This window comes from Arachis hypogaea, chromosome 18 (assembly GCF_003086295.3).
Source record: "Arachis hypogaea cultivar Tifrunner chromosome 18, arahy.Tifrunner.gnm2.J5K5, whole genome shotgun sequence".
NCBI classification, from domain to species: domain Eukaryota; kingdom Viridiplantae; phylum Streptophyta; class Magnoliopsida; order Fabales; family Fabaceae; genus Arachis; species Arachis hypogaea.
In genome coordinates, this window is record NC_092053.1 from 102,653,112 (window position 1) to 102,677,020 (window position 23,909).

A 23,909-nucleotide genomic window follows, 5' to 3' on the forward strand; every position below is an offset into this window, starting at 1 on the left:
CAGTTCCATATTCAAAAAAATAGACAACACTTTCATCGGTTGTATATTCGAAAGAATAGGTAACACTTTCTACTAGTGGCCAAAGCAAAAACAATAGGTGAAAAGTGTGGTCTAAAACTCTGCTATGAAACATTGTTTTTCGAGAATAGGCAACGTTTTTAAAAAATTGTCTTAATAAGCGTGGTATTACAAGCAAAAGCGTTGCTTTTGACCTAATACAACAACTGTATGTGCAAGGCTATCCAAAACATTGCCTCGGACTTCAAAGCGTTGCTCTGGATCAAAAGTAACCATTTTTCCAATTTTTAGTTACCGTTTTCTAATTGTTGTTTGGTAGATAAAAATGTTGTAGTGTACCCAGAAAAAATATAAACAAACTATAAATCAGAGTGACATGATCTTTACTTTTAATGAAAAAACTTCAATGGAAAAAAAAACGAAACTTAATTAAAGTGATTTTGTAATAGTCGTCAATGTAATATCAACTAAAAAAAAAATCAAGGCAGTGCGGCTGAGCGCTATACGCCTATAGACCTATTCACAAGAAAAATGCCTAGTCATCAATTACGTAGCTCTCCATCGCAACTTCTTGTATTAGGATAAAAGAATGACGAAAACAGAGAATTTTCAAGGCAGAGGTTCTTCTGAGTCTCCCAAACGACATAAATGCAGATATGCATCTGTGCCTGCAAGTAATACCCTTGAATTATGAGAGTTATCGATAATGAAAAGCTAAAACAAAAGCTAACAACTAACTGAATTGCTGATGAATTCCGATCCAAAAAATAGAGATAAAAAAATTATAATACAAATGGATACTAAAATTTAGCCTCAAATGGAAATTTGGGAGTATATACAATAGAAAATATATAGTTGAGAAAATTCAAAGCCTCACTCTAAAGATTGTAGAAATGCTAGGAAAAATAAATTACGTTACACATAGAAAGAATGAAATATTGAATTGATGTACTATACATAATAAACAACAAAATGTGGAGAATTGAGGTCGACATAGTTGAGATAACTATATCTGAAAAGTAAGCAGAAATGAGACATTATTACATGGAATCAAGTTTAACAATAATTCATCTTCAATGGAAATAGTTCCAAATTATGATAAAATGATGGAAATAAATAAGTCCACTAAATGAAAAATATTGTGAAGGAAAATGAAATGGGAGTAGCAAAAATTAGTTAGTTAGTTAGTTAGTTATAGTTGAGCTATACAATACCATATCCTTCCATGGACAATATTTGAAGGTCACCACCAAAATACTTAGCATACAAGCGGCTAATTGGGAGGCCATGACCATAGCCAGCCATTGTGACAGTATTAGCAATTCCAAGGTCTGAATCTTCATCCAATAATTGATTTGTTTTTGCTGTGCTATACAGATATGTAAATAGCTTTGGAAGTCCACTTCTTGGTATGCCTCCTCCCTCATCTGATATCTACAATAATTAATAATTTAATATCATTCACACCAACCACTTAATAATTAAGACAAAGAACCTCATCAATAGCACCAATAACATGCAAAAAATCAAGGTCAAAATTCAGATAATAAATTTTAGCTTGTGGTACACCCTGTGACATGGGTTTTGCATTGGTGATTATCTTAGAAGTTTTGCTAAAGGAACTACTTAAGGAATAAACAAGAGAGTTTGTATGGTAAAATAAAATAAGTTCAACTGATCAATCGTTGAATAGAATAACAGTTTATAGCTCCTTCATATTCCCTAACTAGTATGCTAAGCAAATGCTTCATTTTTAACAATCATTTGGCAGTTGACAATAACATTGCTAGTAAGCTAGAGTTAAGATTAAAGAATAATTTACAAATTAGATTAAGTCAGTTGAGAATCATCCCTTCATCATCAAGTGCACATTTTTGCTCCTTATCAATGAGAGACTTTTGCAACGGCCACCACGTTTAATAATGCTTCCTTTCGCTTTGATTTGTTCAATTATAAATATTTCTCACAAAATATTTCAGATTTCACTTGGTATATGTATATTTCAAACATTCAGTGTTTTAAAGTTTCATCATTAAAGAGAATAGAGAATTTTTATTACTTTTATGTTAAAATTTTATAAAGTCGTATTATATCTTTAGAAAATATTGTCATTAACTTAATAACAACTATGCTTCGGGACAACAGCTATTCCTTCTTAGTTCTTACCTTAAAATTGTTATATTCTTACTTTCGGGACAACTATGCTTCAGGACATCAGTTTTTTAACAACCAGAAACATAAAGTAATATCCTATTTTATAGATACAAAGTTAGACTTCAATCATGAAAAGATGCAAAGAAAAAGTCCATGTTGGAGAAATAATTGTGCACACAAGGGCATATATCCACAACTTAATATATGATAACTCATGCATTCTCATAAAAAACACGTGTGACTAAACATTATGCAGAAAGTAGGAATCACATTTTTCAGTTGAATTCATTGAATTTGGCTAAATACCTTTATGGTAACATCTTCTATTCCATCAGCAATAATGATTCTAACGGGAGGTGCAACTCTGTCATCATCCACAAATCGCTCTTGGACAGCTCGCAATGAATTCTTAACCAACTCAAATACCATATGATGCAAGTGACTTGGAACATACCTGATGTGAAAAGAAAAAAGAAACAACAACAGCATTTCTATTGTATAAGCAGAAAATAAACAAGAAAATTGAATCCACCATTGAAGTAAGAAGGTAGTTACGGACGGAAAAGTAAAATCAGGATCGCCATATATTGTTACTTCTGGTGCATTGCCATATTCGCGATAACACATAGCTCGCGCATCTTCAATGGCATTCCTAGTCACATCCAATGGAGACATTTTTGTGTGTATACAACCAACACAATTTGGATTTGGATTAGTTTTGTGCAATTCTAAATGTTGCCCTGTTCCAACACGTTAAACATGAAAAAGGGACAGAGATAAACATACACTACTTTACTAGATTTTGAACCACTACCAAATTTGGAGCCAACAAAACTTAAAAAGAAATTAAATATTTTTTGAATTAGCACTAACCAATAAGCATACGGATTCCAATTCTTGACAGGAAAAAGCGGTCAAGGAACTCATGAATCTCAGTATGATCTTCAATAGCAGTATTTGCATTCATAATTCTCTTTAATTGCAAAACACCCAAGGCCATTGTTGGCACCACATTGTCATGCCTCACCTTAATAGCCTTGATTATCTTAGTGAATTCTTTCTCATCACTCATGTCTTTTATCTCACGAAAAGATCTAAGATCACGGAACGAATCCAAGTACCAATCTCTAACCTATAAATCACAAAACGCAGCACAATCAAAGATGAAATTGAAGATCAATAATTACCACAAAGTAAGAAACCCTATTATGCACAAATAATGTAACACTTATTAAATCTGCGACTTATTTTTGTTAAAATTGTCGTATTTACCTACCAACAAGATTCGTATTGGTATAAATGCAACATAGAAGAAAAGTAAAAGCAACGATAGTGTAATGTGCCTTGAGAACAGCAGGTTTTTGAGATAAGCCACAAGGAAGATTCTCGAGCTCGATGGATCTTCGTGCAATTCTAACGGGAAGCTCAATGTGAAGAAACTGAGCAGAGAGGAGGAGGTTCTTGTCAGTAGGGTTGGACCCGAATTCCATCATGTACTTTAAGGTCACACCGTGTTGTTTCATGGATCCCCACTGGTGCACCTCTTCCATCACTTTCTTTGAGATTCTCGTTGCCATGCATGGTAGCTCTGTAGTCCTGCTTCTTTTGCAACAAAAACAAAAAAACAATTTCGCTCAACAATACATGTGGTTACAATTATTTATAATCAGGGCTTAAAAAAGTAATTATTATATGTTTTATAGTGTAATATAATTTGGCTGTTTTATGAGTAAAATTCGTTAAACGGATTTATTAGCTAGCAGCCTAGCAGTGATTTATTCTTTTTAATGAATTGCACATTCTAAAATTTTATGTTGCAGCCAATGATTGAATGGCACTAATTAGATGCTATCTATAATCAATAGTCTAATTAGATGCTATAATCAATTATTAAATAATAGTGTTTTTAAAGATATCAATGGCTTTAATCAGACGTTGAAATCATCATTGCACTATTGGTAATAATTAACTAGATTTAGAGTTATGCAATGCAAAAATCTAATACTATAAACTTTCTATACATAGTCGTTTACATAATTAAAAATAATAGAGGAGATTTTGATTTCACAATTAATTATAAAGTAATCTATATAATTCTTAAAATAAAAAATTATATTATAATAATAAAGTCTATAATATAATAAAATGATAATAATATAGATAAATCATCAAAATTATCCGAATATTTTTTTTGATAAAAATATTTTAAATTTTATTATTAATAAAAATATCTTCAAATTATTTAAAAACATGACAATAATGTATACCTGAAATCTTTTACATTAATGAAAAATAGTGATGCGACAAATACATCTTCTTATGTGGCAAATAAAATCTTGATATTAGCAAGTAGATCACGTCATGTTTTTTCATTAACGAGCATGTCTCTTATTATATTGGGAATTTCTGACACATTTTTAATTATTTAAAAATATTTTTATTGATAACAAAATTAAATTTGTTTTTTCAAAGTCAGATAATTCTATTCATGAAATGAAAGAAACATATAGGTGTCCATATATGGGACAAATAAAAGAAATGGAAAACTCCCAACACTTTACTATAAAGGTAATATTATATAATAATCTAATAAGAGATAAATAAAGTAAAGTACTCATCAATTAGAAAGTGAGAATTTTTTAAACTCTTTCTGCAGCTTCAAAGCCGACGCCAATATCTCTTCCACACTAGTTGATACATTATCAAAGATGAACTTGTTCCTAGTTTTCCATAAGGACCAGCTCAAAATCTCCATCATCATTCTCTGAGAGGAGTTATTGGGTTGGGTACGCAAGGGTCCCATTCTCAAGTTCCACTCGACATAGAAATCAGAGTCTTCGGTGCTCCTTCTAGTAACTGTTAAGTTCATTTTTGACCAAATTTCCTTTGATTTTACACAATGGAAGATGCAATGGTTGATTGTTTCTAGAAATTATAGGCATCTTCAGCAGATAGGTTGAATCAATGGGATGCGATGAAGCTTTTGCAGCACTGGAAACTTTTCATGGAAGCCCCTCTAAAGAAAAATCTTAATCTTCCCTAGGATTTTCATCTTCCACAATTCTTGCCACAAATTTCGTTGTCTCATAATCTCTGGGCAAAATTCAATGGGAGGATGCGAGAACCCTTAAACCACACGGTACCCAGTACTCACTTCATACAAACCACTTTTATTAAGGGCCCAATAAATTTTATCTTCTCCACCCCCAATTGTTGTTGCTAGCACACGCTGACTAGTGTCCTAAAAAAAATACTTCTAATTAGAGTTTGATTCCACTGACCATTAGAAAGTATTAAGTCTCTGACCATCAATAGTGGTTGATTTTGTAGATTGAAAGGTTTAAATGAAGAAACAACATAAGGATATGGAGGAGTAAGCCAAAGATCACTGAAGATTCGGATACTGAATCCATCACCAACTTGCCAAACCAACCCCTTTTCAACAATCCTACACCCTTCCAACCGATGGACTAGTACTTTAGAAATAATCTTATACACAACTGAGGAAAGGCTGATAGGTCTAACCTGTGTCATATCCTTTGCATCAGGAAACTTATGAATGAGACAGATTTGTGTATGGTTGAAGCTTTTTAGTAGTCACCACTGACAAAGAAACTGCGGACAGCCTTAAAAACATCCTCCCCTACTAAACTCCAGTAGAATTGAAAGAATTTAGCCGTAAATCCATCATCACCAGGGGCGCTTTGGGGGTGAACACTAAAGACCGTACGTTTTACCTCATCAAAACTGACCGGTCTAGTTAATTTTCTGTTCATGGTTACTGAAACTTTGGTTTCAAAATCTTTGAATGCATGTGCCGAATTAGCTTGGTTAATCAATGTGAAGATATCCTTGAAGTATGTTTCAGCTACTTGTGCAATTTTCTCACAGGTGGTAGCATACGTACCATCATTCGTTTCCAGTTTCCCAATTTTATTTCTTCGGATTCTGGATTGGAATGATTGGTGAAAGAAATTTTTATTTCTGTCCCCTTCTTTTAGCCATTTTACACGAGATTTCTCCTTCCAATAGCTTTCCTCCCTAGAGTAAGCATCTTCAAGTTTATTTTCCAAGGCTTCAACCTGTTCTCCCCCTATAATACCCTCCTCTCTGAGAATTTCAAGTTGTGATGTGAGTTCACCAATGTCCTTCTTCGAATTAGATTTATTCTGCTGCTGCCATTGAACAATACGGTGCCTACAATGCTTTAATTTTTTTTTAGCCAAAACAAACATTGTTGAGCCATCCACCCATTCCTTCCAAGTTTCAGTGATAATTACCCTAATTTCTTCTAAACCACACCATCTCTCCTGAAACTTAAACCTCTGATTAGATTTTTCTATGACCGGATTTGTATTAAGGAGGATAGGCGCATGATCTGAACCATTTTCTGCAAGTCGAGATAGCGACGCTGATGGAAAACAATCCATCCACTCACCCTTTGCAAGTGCACGGTCAAGCCGCTCCTTGATTTGGTCCTGCCCTCATCGCCTATTAGTCCAGGTGAACCTTCTCCCAATCATACCCAAGTCCTTTAGTCCACCACCTTTAATAAAATTCAGAAATTCAGAAATAGATTAAGCTGATTTTAACCCCCCTCATTCCTTCTCATCGAGGCTCACTATAGTATTAAAATCACCCATAATTATAACTTTTCCAAAGAAACCTTGTACAAAAGAGGAAAGTTCTGTGTATTGGGTAGACCGAATCCCATCCAAGCTATTTAAATGTACCCCAATTAGCCCCCAAAAATAGTTCAAAGCATGATCAGTTACCTTGGCAGCTATGAAAAACTCTTTTTAAACAAGAATCTCAAACCGGTGTTCCCTCCTTCCATGCTAAAACCAATCCACCAGCTGTACCCGTCGGACTAACAATCCTCCAATCCGTAAAATGACAAGATCTCAACTTACTTTCTACCAGATGAGATTATTTTTTTGTTTCACATAGAAACACAATCTCGGAAGAGCGGGATTGACACATTCCTTTATGGTTATGAACTATCAGGGGTCTTCCAAAACCGCGATAATTCCATGAAAGAACTCTCATGGCAAATTAAAAGGAAAGAATAAAGAAAGGATTAAAGAAAGAAGTTGACAAAAACAAACATTGACCTAGATGGCACAAAAATTCTGTTTTGGGAAAAACCCTAGCAGAACAAGTTGAAAAAGTATGTACTACTTACGTGAAAAAACCTAAACGGCGCTCCAGAGGGTATAATAACCGAAGCCCACCAGTGGTTCACTTTATTCCTAAATTTAAAAAATTTTTGTCAACACCAAGATAATCCAAATACATTTTTTGCAATTTACCCTAATAATATAATAAAAATAACTCTGTCAATATATATATATATATATATATATATATATATATATATATATATATATATATATATATATATATATAAAAGTATTTGTTTAAGTAGAATTTTTTATTTTGGACGTCACTTCTTCACTTTTCTGCTTTTTGGATGGGTGCTCTCCCCCGAGTGAAGGCATAAGCCGTAGACAGTCACTAGTTTGATCGCTATGCCATTCTCGGCAACGATGTGGTGATAGCTGATCGACGAGTTGCTTCGGTCTACCTTGTTGAATCATCTACATTGATTGAGGACTCGATGTCAGAATGCATTCTTCCCTGTTGTAGAAGTTTTTGTTTAAGTAGAATTTTTTATTTTTAAAACAAAAAATTGTATCATAAATAAATTTTGTACTATAATACAAGGGATTTTTTAAATAAATAATTTAATTATTTTATTTACCGAAATATGTAATTTGTAGCGTATTTACTAATTTATATCACATTGATTTATCTCGTTTATAGTGTAAACGAGATACATTCATAATTATCTCGTTTACACTATAAATAAGATATGTGTATGATTATAAAAAAATTACAATTAAAATAATATCAAATTTCTTAAAAACCAACTCATTTGAATTAACACTCATAGTTATCAAAACTGAACCGATAATTGACCTGATTATACGATTGGGTCACTGGGTCACTGGTTCAACTGATAGGTCACTGATTTATCCAGTTGACCCAGTTATAATTAAATAAAAATATAAAATTATAAAATAAAATTAAAATTAAATGCATATTTTTAAAAAATTATATTAATAACAATCAAATATCAATTCTTAAATATAATTTATGGTGCAAAAAAAATAATAAATTAGCAAAAAAACTCTACATCCATGTAAAAATTATATGGATGTTATCCAAGTTCGTTTCACTCCATGCCCCGCACAGTGGTTTGTGTGACACGCACCTAAAACAAACGTATATAACCTAATCCTTATTTTGCGTCACTAACCTTTCTCAACGTAAACCTTTCGATACAACATCAACCTTTTTTTGCGTTAAATTTGTTGCTCTACTGTTTTTGTGTTTTTCTTCTCTGCATTATGAATTTAGATTGACTTCAACGTAATTAGCTTCGTCGTTCATCTTCTTCTTCGTTTTCTTCTTTGATTTGCACTTCTGAATTGAAACAATGAATGAATCAACTTCAAATCAATTGAATGAGTGCGATTTGGAAAATTCTTCCGAAATGTATCAATTTAATGAGGTTTGGATTATTGAATTTTGAATCTAATTCAATGGAATGAAATTGCTAATTTTATTTGAAGAGAATTGAATGGACTGAGGTGATCTTTATCTAAATTGAATTGAATTGAATTGATAATATGTAATTGTGAGTGTGAGTAACTGTGACTACCTGTGAGTAATTGTGAGTAACTTTTCGGTTCGGTGAGTACTAAAGAGTTGGTTCACCATGTTCATGTTTTCAGTTCGGTAAGCAGAAAGGAGTCTACAAAAAAATTGGACGAATATATTCTGTTTTGTTCCCTAAGCACTATATAATTGTTTCACCGTAATTAAGATTTCGGTTCACCATAATTAAGATTTCAGTTCACTATGCAGACCAGCTGTGTTGTGGATGAAAAATTTGTTCCAAAGGTGGGAATGATTTTCAAGACATTAGAAGAAGCTGGAAAGTTCTACAAACATTATTCCAAACTTGCCGGTTTTTCTACTAAAATAAGGAACACGACTCGGGATGGAGACAAGATTAAGAATCAACTAATTGTATGCTCGAGAGAGGGGAGGTGGAAATCAAAGATATCTCCAACTTTCAAAACAAACCCTTTAGCTGGGTTAAATTATCCGGCCAGAATTTACGTACACATAATGAAGGATGTTGGTCTTTGGACAATTTCTAAAGTTGTTTTGAATCACTCATATCCTTGTTGTCCAGACCAGGCTGAGATGCTCAAACAACACAGGGAGCTTAGCATGTTCGTGCGTCGCACCATCGAAACCCACAAAGAAGCCAGAATCAGACTGAGCAAAAGTGAGATCATTAGTGAGTGATTAAGTTTTGCCTTGGCATCTCATTAGTAATTGAGTGATTAAGTGTTGTTTGAGATCTTTGTACTATATGATCATTAGTGTTTAAGTGTCTATGTCTTAAAGCTATGAATGTCCTATGAATCCATCACCTCTCTTAAATGAAAAATGTTCTAAAAATAAAAGAACAAGAAGTACATGATTTCGAATTCATCCTTGAAATTAGTTTAATTATTTTGATGTGGTGACAATACTTTTTGTTTTCTGAATGAATGCTTGAACAGTGCATATGTCTTTTGAATTTGCTGTTTATGAATGTTAAAATTGTTGGCTCTTGAAAGAATGATGAAAAAGGAAAAATGTTGTTGATGATCTGAAAAATCATAAAATTGATTCTTGAAGCAAGAAAAAGCAGTGAAAAAGCAAAAGCTTGCAAAAAAAATTTTGGCAAAAATAAAAGAAAAAAAGAAAAAAAAGAAAGAAAAAGAAAAAGCAAGCAGAAAAAGCCAAGAGCTCTTTAAACCAAAAGGCAAGAGCAAAAAGCCAGTAACCCTTTAAACCAAAACTCAAGGGTGAAAAGGATCCAAGGCTATAGGAGGGCCTAAAGGAATAAAATCCTGGCCTAAGCGACTAAACCAAGCTGTCCCTAACCATGTGCTTGTGGCACGAAGGTGTCAAGTAAAAACTTGAGACTGAGCAGTTAAAGTCGTGGTCCAAAGCAAAAAGATTGTGCTTAAGAGCTCTGGACACCTCTAAGTAGGGACTCTAGCAAAGCTGAGTCACAATCTGAAAAGGTTCACCCAGTTATGTGTCTGTGGCATTTATGTATCCGGTGGTAATACTGGAAAACAAAATGCTTAGGGTCACGGCCAAGACTCATAAAGTAGCTATGTTCAAGAATCAACATACAGAACTAGGAGAATCAATAACACTATCTGAATTCTGAGTTCCTATAGATGCCAATCATTCTGAACTTCAAGGGATAAAGTGAGATGCCAAAACTGTTCAGAGGCAAAAAGCTACTAGTCCCGCTCATATAATTGGAGCTAAGTTTCATTGATATTTTGGAATTTATAGTATATTCTCTTCTTTTTATCCTATTTGATTTTCAGTTGCTTGGGGACAAGCAACAATTTAAGTTTGGTGTTGTGATGAGCGGATAATTTATACGCTTTTTTGGCATTGTTTTTAGTATGTTTTTAGTATATTTTAGTTAGTTTTTATTATGTTTTTATTAGTTTTTAAATAAAAATCACATTTCTGGACTTTACTATGAGTTTGTGTGTTTTTCTATGATTTCAGGTATTTTCTGGCTGAAATTGAGGGACCTGAGCAAAAATCTGATTCAGAGGCTGAAAAAGGACTGCAGATGCTGTTGGATTCTGACCTCCTTGCACTCGAAGTAGATTTTCTGGAGCTAAAGAATCCCAATTGATGCGCTCTCAATTGCGTTGGAAAGTAGACATCATGGGCTTTCCAGCAATATATAATAGTCCATACTTTGCTCGAGATTTGATGGCCCAAACTGGTGTTCCACGTCAGCATAGAAATTCTGGCGTCAAAACGCCAGAACTGGCATAAAAGCTGGAGTTAAACGCCCAAACTGGCACAAAAGCTGGCGTTTAACTCCAAGAAAACTCTACACGTGAAAGCTTCAACGCTCAGCCCAAGCACACACCAAGTGAGCCCTGAAGTGGATTCTGCATCATTTACTCATTTCTATAAACCCTAGGTTACTAGTTTTCTACAAATAGGACCTTTTGCTATTGTATTTTAAACACTTGATCATACTTTTGATCTTGGTTCTTCTGGTTCCCTCTCTGGGGCATAAGCCAATGATCACCATTATCACTTTAGTAATTTCAACGGTGGAGTTTCTACACACCATAGATTAAGGTGTGGAGCTCTGCTGTTCCTCATGAATTAATGCAAAATACTATTATTTTTCTATTCAACTCAAGCCTATTTCTGTTCTAAGATATCCATTCGTTCTTCAACATGATGAATGTGATGATCCGTGACACTCATCACCATTCTCACCTATGAACGCGTGCCTGACAACCACTTCCGTTCTACATGCAAACAAGCTTGAATGTGTATCTCTTGGGTTTCTAATCTAAGATTAGAACCTTCATGGTATAGGCTAGAATCAATTGGTGGCCATTCCTGAGATTTGGAAAGTCTAAACCTTGTCTGTGGTATTTTGAGTAGGATCAGGGAAGGGATGACTGTGACGAGCTTCAAACTCACGAGTGTTGGGCGTAGTGACAGACGCAAAAGGATCAATGGATCCTATTCCAACATGATCGAGAACCAACAGCTGATTAGTCTTGCGGTGACAGCGCATTTGGAACATTTTCACTGAGAGGACGGGAGGTAGCCATTGACAACAGTGAAACCCAACATACAGCTTGCCATGAAAAGGAGTATGAATGATTGGAAGAAGGCAATAGGAAAGCAAAGGTTTAGAAGGAACAAAGCATCTTCATACGCTTATCTGAAATTCTCACCAATGAATTACATAAGTATCTCTATCCTATTTTATGTTTTATTCATATTTTAATTATCAATTCTCCATAACCATTTGAATTCGCCTGACTGAGATTTACAAGATGACCATAGCTTGCTTCAAGCCGACAATCTGATGCCAAGGCATCTTAGGCTAGTTTCACTAGCATTTTTCTGTTAGTTTTAGTTGTTTTATGCATTTTCTTGAGCTTAAAGTAACCAAGAATGGTTAAATGAATAACAAAGCAATGAACCATCCAAACAGCATGATTTTTATGCAAATTTCATGAAGTTTTTAGTTATATTACTTAAATGCTATGAATGGAAGATTCTCATGAAAATTTGCAAGACTTTGATGCAGTTGTTTGGATGATTTCAGGGAAGAAGAGGCTAGGCAAGGAAGCAATAAAAATCAATAAAGGAAGCTTGAATATCACATGTGGAGTTTAAGTTCCAGTTTAAGCTTAAACTGGAACTTAAACGGCCAAAATCATGAAAGCTGAGAAAAGGGTGAAAGTGGCGTTTAACCTCCAGTTTAACCTTAAACTGGAAGTTAAACGCCAGAAATGGGAAATGAACCAGGGAGCCATTTCCACGTTTAAGCTCCAGTTTAACCTTAAACTGGAGCTTAAACGTGTTCGACCAAGTTTTCTCCTCCAGGGTTGCTTTCTCCATTTCCACGTTTAAGCTCCAGTTTAACCTTAAACTGGAGCTTAAACGTGTTCGACACCTCCAGGGCTACCTTTCTCCCCTTCCACGTTTAAGCTCCAGTTTAACCTTAAACTGGAGCTTAAACGTGTTCGACACCTCCAGGATGGCTTTCTCTATTTCCACGTTTAAGCTCCAGTTTAACCTTAAACTGGAGCTTAAACGTGTTCGACCTCCAGGGCTGCCTTTCCTATCTCCACGTTTAAGCTTCAGTTTAACCTTAAACTGAAGCTTAAACATGTTCGACTACGTTACCCTCCAGGGATGCCTTCTTCCATTTCCACGTTTAAGCTTCAGTTTAACCTTAAACTGAAGCTTAAACGTGCTTCCACAAAAGGCATCACTGGAAGTGTCTGGCGTTTAAGCTGCAGTTTAAGCTTAAACTGCAACTTAAACGCCACTATTGGAAAAGGTTTCTGGGCCAAAAATATTGCAGTTTAAGTTAGCTTTTGAGCACAAACATTAACTTAAACTTACTCTGGTATGAAACCCAATTGAATATCATGGTTTATGGGATTGGGCCTGAAGGATTGATGAGTCTGGAATTTCAATTTGTTGAGTCATGTGTCATTACTTGATTATCACTAAGTTGGCTCAATGAATGTTACAGAATGTGGATCAGCAGCCTCATCAAGATTATGGATCATAAACCCAAAGCAAAAGGAAAGCAGGGAGAGGCCTCAAAGCCCAAGAAACACAACAGAAGCTCAATATAGAAAGTGTATAAATAGGATAGAATTTAAGTTAGGAGGGACTTTGACCTTTTCATTTTGCTAGTTTTCATACCTTGTAATTGAATTCAGAGCTATGACTCACTAAACCCCCTTTCATTGGGTTAGGGAGCTCTATTGTAATTCAATGAATCAATAATAGTTTATCTTCTTCTTCAATCTTTTCTCTTGAATTTTGTTAGAAAGTTTCTCGATCTAATTCCATTGGGTAGTTGTCTTGGGAAAGAAACTACTCATAATTGGAATCCTTCGGAACCTTGGGAAAGGAATGGAGGATTCATGCTAGAGAAGCTTTCTCACAGTGAATTGGATTGGGGTTTGGATGGATATTGTGACATGTAATCCTACCAAATTGTGGTTCATGAAACTGTGTGGTATAATCAGTGATCGAGCATCATCTCTTCTTATGAACATTTAAACCAAGGGATTGGGAATTTGTTTGTTTTTAGAGAGAATTGGTGAGCCAAGGGATTGGGATCCAATCATATAAGATTGCCAAGCAAAATTCAATGAACGCATTGGTTGAGGAAGAGATAAACATGTTTTGATTCGGAGATCTCAATATCTCCTATAACCCAATGAATTCCCCATCTCTGATTTCTACTTTCTCTTTACATTCTGCAACTCAATTCATGCAATCACCCCCATTCCCTTTTAATTTCAGCAATTTAGCTTCTGCTCTTTAATTCATGCAATTTAAGATTCCGCCATTTCAATTTCTTGCCATTTACGTTTCCCACCAATTTTACATTCCGCAATTCTCATCTAATTCTTGATTCCGCTCAACTAGACATACTTCTAATCCGAATTGCTCATTCAACCAATCCTTGTGGGATTCGACCTCACTCTATTGTGAGTTTTTACTTGACGATAACCGGTGCACTTGCCGGAAGGAATTTTGCCGATCGTGCAATTTCCTAAATCGTAGCATAACTAGTTTATGCGCATCACAATCTCCGTGGGATCGACCCTTACTCACGTAAGGTTTATTACTTGGACGACCCAGTACATTTGCTGGTTAGTTGTGCGGAGTTGTGACAAAGAGTTGAGATTATAATTGTGCGTACCATGATGTTGGCGCCATTGATGATCACAATTTCGTGCACCAAGTGTTTGGCGCCGTTGCCGGGGATTGTTCAAGTTTGGACAGTTGACGGTTCATCTTGTTGCCCAGATTAGGTAGTTTTATTTTATGTTTAAGCTTTTTACCTTTTAATTTTCAAAAAATTTCAAAAAAAAAATTGTATTTCTATTTTGTTCTTCAGAACTTTTAAGAATGAATTCTAGAGTTTCATGATGATTTATTGAAGTCTGGCTGGCTGAGAAGCCATGTCTAATCTTTTGGACTGAGGTTTCAACTTATCATCACAAGGGCTTGTTGGTTTCTATCAATCTTGCTGTTGAACGTAATGATTTGCTAAAGCTTGGCTGGCCATTGGCCATGTCTAGTATTTTGGACCGAAGCTTTCACTGAAAGCTTGGTTGGCTAGTAAGCCATGTCTAATTCCTGGACCGGAGTTTTAGACTAACATTGCATGATTCCTGGAATTCTCATTAAGAATTTTGAAGTCCTTTTTTTTCTCTTTTTCCACTTAATTTTCAAAAAAATTAGAAAAAATTTTTAAAAAATCTTAAAATCAAAAATATTTTATGTTTCTTGTTTGAGTCTAGTGTCTAATCTTGAGTTTGGTGTTAATTGCATTCTTCTAATTTTCGAAAATTACATGCATTATGTTCTTCATTGATCTTCAAGTTGTTCTTGATGATTTCCTTGCTCATATCTTTAAATTCTCTTGTTTTGTGTCTTTTGTTGTTTCTCATATGCATTTTCAAATTGTTATAGTCCTTAGTATACAAACTTCTAAGTTTGGTGTCCTGCATGCATTATTTGTTTAATCTTAGTTTTCCAACCATGTCTTTTCAAGTCAATAATACAGAGAATTGAAGATTCAAGAACATGCAGTAGAGGAATTACAGAGAAAAAGCTGGGCATTCAAAACGCTTAGTGAGGAAGGAAAACTGGCGTTAAATGCCAGAATGGATGCCATTCTGAGCGTTTAACGCCAGGAGGACACTAGAGGGAAGATTTTGTTTTTAATTCAAATCTTTTTCAAATCATATCTCTTCAATCATATCTTTTCAAAATCAATTTCTTTCCATTTTTTAAATTATTATTATTTTCGAAAATCCTTGCTACAATTAATGATTTAACTCAAAATTTTTAAGTTGTTACTTGCCTATTAAGAAAGGATCAAATTTTAATTCTAGAATCATATCTTTTAATTTCCTGTTAGTCAAGTAATCAACTTTAATTTTAAAAATTTCTCTTTTTAATTTGATTCTCAATCATATCTTCTCAATCATATCTTTTCAATCACATCTTTTTCAAAATTAATTTTCAATCATATATTTTTTATTTCTAATTTCAAAATCTTTTCCAAAAAACACTTAATTTCTTTCCCAATCTTAGTTTTCGAAAATCATTTACCAAAATTTCAAAATTTCTTTTAATTATTTCAAAATCTTTTTACTTTAATTTCGAAAATTCTTCCCCTCTTCCCAAATCCTTCTATTTAAAGGACTAACACTTCTCCATTATCAGTAATTCGAACTCTGTCCCTCTTGATAAGTTTGAATTCTCTCTTCTCTACCTCATCCTTCTATTTTTTTTTATTTTCCTCTGACACCTCAAGGAATCTCTATACTGTGATATAGAGGATTCCATATTTTCTTCTCCTCTCTTTTTATATGAGCAGGAGCAAGGACAATGGCATTCTTGTTGAAGCTAATCCTGAACCTGAAAGGACCTTGAAGAGAAAGCTAAAAGAAGCTAAAGTACAACTCTCTATAGAGGACCTAACAGAAACTTTCAAACAAGAAGAAGCCATGGCAGCCGAAAATAACAACAATGCCAACAATGCAAGGAAGGTACTTGGTGACTTTACTGCACCTACTCCCGACTTCTATGGGAGAAGCATCTCAATCCCTGCCATTGGAGCAAAAAACTTTGAGCTTAAGCCTCAATTAGTTTCTCTGATGCAACAGAATATGCAAGTTTTGTGGACTTCCATTGGAAGATCCTCATCAGTTCTTAGCTGAATTCTTACAAATCTGTGACACTGTCAAGACTAATGGGGTTGATCCTGAGGTCTACAAGCTTATGCTCTTTCCCTTTGCTGTAAGAGACAGAGCTAGAACATGGTTGGATACACAACCTAAAGAAAGCCTGAACTCTTGGGAAAAGCTAGTCAATGCCTTCTTGGCAAAGTTTTTTCCACCTCAAAAATTGAGCAAGCTTAGAGTGGAAGTCCAAACCTTCAGACAGAAGGAAGGTGAATCCCTCTATGAAGCTTGGGAAAGATACAAGCAATTGATCAGAAGGTGTCCTTCTGACATGCTTTCAGAATGGAGCATGGTGCACGAAATTGTGATCTCAGGAAACGGCGCCAGAAACTCTATACGCACGTCTTAATAAATCGTTTTTCATTCACAACTTCGATACAACTAACCAGCAAGTGCACTGGGTCGTCCAAGTAATAAACCTTACGTGAGTAAGGGTCGATCCCACGGAGATTGTTGGTATGAAGCAAGCTATGGTCACCTTGTAAATCTCAGTCAGGCGGATATAAAATAGTTATGAAGTTTTCGAACATAAATAATAAATAGATAGAAAATAAGGATAGAAACACTTATGTATATCATTGGTGAGAATTTCAGATAAGTGTATAGAGATGCTTTCGTTCCTCTGAACCTCAGCTTTCCTGCTGTCTTCATCCAATCAGTCTTACTCCTTTCCATGGCTGGCTTTATGTAAGGACATCACCGTTGTCAATCGCTACTTTTAATCCTCTCTGGAAAATGGTCCGATGCGCTGTCACTGCATGGCTAATCGTCTGGAGGCATCACCCTTGCCAATGGCTGCATCCAATCCTCTTGTGAAAATGGTCCAAATGCTCTGTCACAGCACGGCTAATCATCTGAGGTTCTCGATCATACTGAAATAGGATTCACCCTCCTTTTGCGTCTGCCACTACGCCCAGCACTCGCGAGTTTGAAGTTCGTCACAGTCATTCAATCCCAGAGTCCTACTCGGAATACCACAGACAAGGTTTAGACTTTCCGGACTCTCATGAATGCCGCCATCAATCTAGCTTATACCACGAAGATTCTGATTAAGAGATCCAAGAGATACTCATTCAATCTAAGGTAGAATGGAAGTGGTTGTCAGGCACGCGTTCATAGGGAATGATGATGATTGTCACGTTCATCACATTCAGGTTGAAGTGCGAATGAATATCTTAGAAGCGGAATAAGTTGAATTGAATAGAAAAACAGTAGTACTTTGCATTAATCTTTGAGGAACAGTAGAGCTCCACACCTTAATCTATGGAGTGCAGAAACTCTACCGTATGAAAATACATAAGTGATAATAGTCCAGGCATGGCCGAATGGCCAGCCCCCATGAAAGTCTAAGATAGCATAAAACTGATCAAAGATGATCCGAAGATGTCTAATACAATAGTAAAAAGTCCTATTTATACTAAACTAGTTACTAGGGTTTACAGAAGTAAGTAATTGATGCATAAATCCGCTTCCGGGGCCCACTTGGTGTGTGCTTGGGCTGAGCTTGAATGTTACACGTGTAGAGGTCAATCTTGGAGTTGAACGCCAGTTTGTAACGTATTTCTGGCGTTCAACTCTGGCTTGTGACGTGTTTCTGGCGTTTAACTCCAGACAGCAGCGTAGAACTGACGTTCAACGCCCTTTTACGTCGTTTAAACTCGACCAAAGTATAGACTATTATATATTGCTGGAAAGCCCTGGATGTCTACTTTCCAACTCAATTAGAAGCGCACCATTTTGAGTTCTGTAGCTCCAGAAAATCCACTTTGAGTGCAGGGAGATCAGAATCCAACAGCATCAGCAGTCCTTCTTCAACCTCTGAATCTGATTTTTGCTCAAGTCCCTCAATTTCAGCCAGAAAATACTTGAAATCACAAAAAAACACACAAAATCATAGTAAAGTCCAGAAATGTAAATTTAACATAAAAACTAATGAAAACATCCCTAAAAGTAACTAGATTCTACTAAAAACATACTAAAAACAATGCCAAAAAGCGTATAAATTATCCGCTCATCACAACACCAAACTTAAATTGTTGCTTGTCCCCAAGCAACTGAAAATCAAATAGGATAAAAAGAAGAGAATATACTATAAATTCTAAACTATCAATAAAACATAGCTCCAATCAGATGAGTGGGACTTGTAGCTTTTTGCCTCTTGAATAGTTTTGGCATCTCGCTTTATCCATTGAGGTTCAGAATGATTGGCATCTATAGGAACTCAGAGTTCAGATAGTGTTATTGATTCTCCTAGTTCAGTATGGTGATTCTTGAACACAGCTATTTTATGAGTCTTGGCCGTGGCCCTAAGCACTTTGTTTTCCAGTATTATCACCGGATACATAAATGCCACAGACACATAATTGGGTGAACCTTTTCAGATTGTGACTCAGCTTTGCTAAAGTCCCCAATTATAGGTGTCCAGAGTTCTTAAGAACACTCTTCTTTTGCTTCGGACCTTGACTTTAACCGCTCAGTCTCAAGTTTTCACTTGACACCTTCACGCCACAAGCACATGGTTAGGGACAGCTTGGTTTAGCCGCTTAGGCCAGGATTTTATTCCTTTAGGCCCTCCTATCCACTGATGCTCAAAGCCTTGGGATCCTTTTTATTTACCCTTGTCTTTTGGTTTTAAGGGTTATTGGCTTTTTGCTCTTGCCTCTTGGTTTTAAGAGCTTTTGGCTTTTTCTGCTTGCTTTTTCTTTTTATTTTTTTTTGCCTATATTTTTTTCCCTTTTTTTTTTCTGCAAGCTTTGTTCTTTGCTGCTTTTTCTTGCTTCAAGAATCATTTTTATGATTTTTCAGATTATCAAATAACATGTCTCCTTATCATCATTCTTTCAAGAGCCAACATATTTAACATTCTTAAACAACAACTTCAAAAGACATATGCACTGTTCAAGCATTCATTCAGAAAACAAAAAGTATTGTCACCACATCAATATAATTAAACTAAGTTCAAGGATAAATTCGAAACTCATGTACTTCTTGTTCTTTTGAATTAAAATAGTTTTCATTTAAGAGAGGTGATGGATTCATAGGACATTCATAACTTTAAGACAAAGTTACTAAATACTAATGATCATGTAATGAAGACACAAACATGGATAAGCACTTAACATAGAGAAAACGAAAAACAGAGAATGTAAGAACAAGGAATGAGTCCACCTTAGTGATGGTGGCGTTTCCTTCTTGAGGAACCAATGATGTCCTTGAGCTCTTCTATGTCTCTTCCTTGTCTTTGTTGCTCCTCCCTCATTGCTTTTTGATCTTCTCTTATTTCATGAAGGATGATGGAGTGCTCTTGATGTTCCACCCTTAATTGTCCCATGTTGGAACTTAATTCTCCTAGAGAGGTGTTGATTTTGCTCCCAATAGTTTTGTGGAGGAAAATGCATTTGAGGCATCCCCGGGATCTCATGGTGATGAGCTTCATGCGTCTCTTGAGATCCATGAATGGGCTTTCTTGCTTGCTCTATCCTTTTCTTAGTGATGGGCTTCTCTTCCTCAATGGGAATGTCTCCTTCTATGAAAGCTCCAGCTGAGTAACATAGATGGCAAATAAGATGAGGAAAAACTAGCCTTGCCCCAGGGGAGGGCTTTTCGGCTATTTTGTAGAGTTCAAGGGAGATGACTTCATGAACTTCTACTTCTTCTCCAATCATGATGCTATGGATCATGATGGCCCGATCCACAGTAACTTCAGATCGGTTGCTAGTGGGGATGATGGAGCGTTGGATGAACTCCAACCATCCTCTAGCCACAGACTTGAGGTCCAGTCTTCTTAATTGAACTGGCTTGCCTTTGGAGTCAATCTTCCATTGAGCTCCTTCCACACATATGTCCATGAGGACTTGGTCCAACCTTTGATTAAAGTTGACCCTTCTAGTGTAGGGGCGTGCATCTCCTTGCATCATAGGCAAGTTAAACGCCAACCTCACATTTTCCGGACTAAAATCTAAGTATTTCCCCCGAACCATTGTAATATAATTCTTTGGGTTTGGGTTCTTACTTTGATCATGGTTCCTAGTGATCCATGCATTGGCATAGAACTCTTGAACCATTAGGATGCCGACTTGTTGGATGGGGTTTGTTAGAACTTCCCAACCTCTTCTTTGGATTTCATGTCGGATCTCCGGATACTCATTCTTCTTGAGCTTGAAAGGGACCTCGGGGATCACCTTCTTCTTGACCACAACATCATAGAAATGGTCTTGATGAGCTTTGGAGATGAATCTTTCCATCTCCTATGACTCGGAGGTGGAAGCTTTTGTCTTCCCTTTCCCTTTTCTAGAGGATTCTCCGGTCTTGGGTGCCATCAATGGTAATGGAAAAACAAAAAGCTTATGTTTTTACCACACCAAACTTAGAATATTGCTCGCCCTCGAGCAAGAGAAGAAAGAATAGATGAAGAAGAAGAAGAAAATATGGAGGAGAGGGTTGTGTTGTGTGAAAATGAAGAAGAATGGAGGGCTTTATATAGGGAAGGGAGGGGGGGTAAGGTTCGGCCATAAGGGTGGGTTTTGGGTGGGAAATTGATTTTGAATTTTGAAGGTAGGTGGGGTTTATGAGGTAGGTTTATGGGGAAGAGTGGATGGATGTGAGTGGTGAAGTGGTTATAGGGAAGAAAGATTAAGGTGATTGATGAAGAGTTTTGGGGAAGAGTGTTTATGGGATTGTGTGAAAGAGGGGTGAGAAGAAGTGAGTGGAGGTAGGTAGGGATCCTGTGGGGTCCACAGATCCTGAGGTGATCCTGTGGGGTCCATAGATCCTGAGGTGTTCAAGGATTTACAACCTTGCACCAAATTAGGCATGCAAAATACCCTTGCACACAACTCTGGGCGTTCAGCGCCAGATTGGTGCTTGTTCTGGGCGTTGAACACCCATTTGTTGCCCATTTCTGGCGTTGAATGCCAGAACCATGCTTGTTCTAGGTGTTCAGTGCCAGCTCTTCTCCAGGGTGCAATTCTGGCGTTGAACGCCAGCCAGATACTTCTTACTGGCGTTTAAACGCCAGTAAGGTCTTCCTCCAGGGTGTGATTTTTCTTCTGCTATTTTTTATTCTGTTTTCAATTTTATATTTATTTTGTGACTCCACATGATCATGAACCTAATAAAACATGAAAGAACAAGAAAAATAAAATTAGATAAATAAAAATTGGGTTGCCTCCCAACAAGCGCTTCTTTAATGTCAATAGCTTGACAGTGGGCTCTCATGGAGCCTCACAGATGTTCAGAGCATTGTTGAGACTTCCCAACACCAAACTTAGAGTTTGGATATGGGAGTTCAACACCAAACTTAGAGTTTGGTTGTGGCCTCCCAACACCAAACTTAGAGTTTGACTGTGGGGGCTCTGGTTGACTCTGTTTTGAGAGAAGCTTACTGTGCCTCTTTTCCATGTTTACAGAAGGGTAACCTTGAGTTGTAAACACAAGGGAGTCCTCATTCAATTGAAGGACTAATTCACCTCTGTCAACATCAATCACAGCTCTTGCTGTGGCGAGGAAAGGTCTTCCAAGGATGATGGATTCATCCTCATCCTTCCCAGTATCAAGGATTATGAAATCAGCAGGGATGCAAAGGCCTTCAACCTTTACTAACACGTCCTCTACTTGTCCATAAGCCTGTTTTCTTGAATTGTCTGCCATCTCTAATGAGATTTTAGTAGCTTGCACCCCAAAGATTCCCAGTTTCTCTATTACAGAGAGGGGCATGAGGTTTATCCCTGAACCAAGGTCACACAGAGCCTTTTCAAAGATCATGTTGCCTATGGTACAAGGTATTACGAACTTTCCAGGATCCTGTTTCTTCTGAGGCAATGTCAGTTGATCCAGATCACTTAGTTCATTGGTGAACAAGGGAGGTTCATCTACCCAAGTCTCAATACCAAATAATTTGGCATTCAGCTTCATGATTGCATCAAGGTACTTGGTAACTTGCTCTTCAGTAACATCCTCATTCTCTTCAGAAGATGAATACTCGTCAGAGCTCATGAAGGGCATAAGGAGGTTCAATGGAATCTCTATGGTCTCTAGATGAGTCTCAGATTCCTTTGGTTCCTCAAAGGGAAACTCCTTATTGATCACTGGATGTCCCAGGAGGTCTTCCTCACTGGGATTTACGTCCTCCCCTTCCTCTCCAGGTTCAGCCGTATTGACTATGTCAATGGCCTTGCACTCTCCTTTTGGATTTTCTTCTGTATTGCTTGGGAGAGTACTAGGAGGGATTTCAGTGATCCTTTTACTCAGCTGGCCCACTTGTGCCTCCAAATTTTGAATGGAGAACCTTGTTTCATTCATGAAACTTACAGTGGCCTTAGATAGACCAGAGACTAAGTTTGCTAAATTAGAGGTATTTTGTTCAGAGTTCTCTGTCTGTTGCTGAGTGGATGATGGAAAAGGTTTACTATTGTTAAACCTATTTCTTCCACCATTATTAAAGCCTTGTTGAGGCTTTTGTTGATCCTTCCATGAGAGATTTGGGTGATTTCTCCATGATGGATTATAGGTGCTTCCATATAGTTCACCCATATAATTTACCTCTGCTATTGCAGGGTTTTCAGGATCATAAGCTTCTTCTTCAGAAGATGCCTCTTGAGTACTGTTGGATGCAGCTTGCATTCTATTCAGACTCTGAGAAATCATATTGACTTGCTGAGTCAATATTTTATTCTGAGCCAATATGGCATTCAGAGTATCAATTTCAAGAACTCCCTTCTTCATAGGCGTCCCATTACTCACAGGATTCCTCTCAGAAGTGTACATGAACTGGTTATTAGCAACCATGTCAATGAGTTCTTGAGCTTCTGCAGGCATTTTCTTTAAGTGAATGGATCCACCTGCAGAGGTATCCAATGACATTTTAGCTAATTCAGATAGACCATCATAGAATATATCCAGGATGGTCCATTCTGAAAGCATGTCAGAAGGACACTTTTTGGTCAGTTCTTTGTATCTCTCCCAAGCTTCATAGAGGGATTCACCTTCTTTCTGTCTGAAGGTCTGAACATCCACTCTAAGCTTACTCAGCTTTTGAGGAGGAAAGAACTTGGCTAAGAAAGCCTTGACCAGCTTATCCCAAGAGTTCAGGCTATCTTTGGGTTGAGAGTCCAACCATACTCTGGCTCTGTCTCTTACAGCAAAAGGGAAAAGTATGAGCCTGTAGACTTCAGGATCTACTCCATTAGTCTTAACAGTATCACATATCTGCAAGAATTCAGTTAAGAACTGAAAAGGATCTTCAGATGGAAGTCCATGAAACTTGCAGTTCTGCTGCATCAGAGAAACTAATTGAGGTTTCAGCTCAAA

The 23,909-nt window shown here is 36.6% G+C and overlaps 1 protein-coding gene and 2 non-coding genes across 4 annotated transcripts; 1 reads left to right on the plus strand and 2 right to left on the minus strand.

The window, feature by feature from the left end:
- Window positions 1–304: 304 nt before the first annotated feature.
- On the minus strand, window positions 305–3,815 carry LOC112773136 (pyruvate dehydrogenase (acetyl-transferring) kinase, mitochondrial). Of its 2 annotated transcripts, XM_025818189.2 has the most exons (6): window positions 3,516–3,815; window positions 3,046–3,304; window positions 2,732–2,912; window positions 2,479–2,626; window positions 1,233–1,452; window positions 305–686 (listed from the first exon to the last, which is right to left on the minus strand). In XM_025818189.2, exons 1-6 carry the CDS (start codon window positions 3,747–3,749, stop codon window positions 628–630), a joined length of 1,101 nt encoding a protein of 366 aa, XP_025673974.1. In that variant the 5' UTR covers window positions 3,750–3,815; the 3' UTR covers window positions 305–627. The 2 variants fall into 2 exon arrangements, with proteins under 2 accessions (XP_025673974.1, XP_025673973.1); XM_025818188.2 differs by having other exon boundaries at window positions 432–686; window positions 2,479–2,912; window positions 3,516–3,801.
- Window positions 3,816–16,770: 12,955 nt separating this feature from the next.
- On the minus strand, window positions 16,771–16,878 carry LOC112774097 (small nucleolar RNA R71). Its single transcript, XR_003188604.1, has one exon. It is a non-coding gene; the product is annotated as a small nucleolar RNA R71 (small nucleolar RNA).
- A 6,638-nt stretch (window positions 16,879–23,516) lies between these two features.
- On the plus strand, window positions 23,517–23,624 carry LOC112774865 (small nucleolar RNA R71). Its single transcript, XR_003189323.1, has one exon. It is a non-coding gene; the product is annotated as a small nucleolar RNA R71 (small nucleolar RNA).
- Window positions 23,625–23,909: the final 285 nt, after the last annotated feature.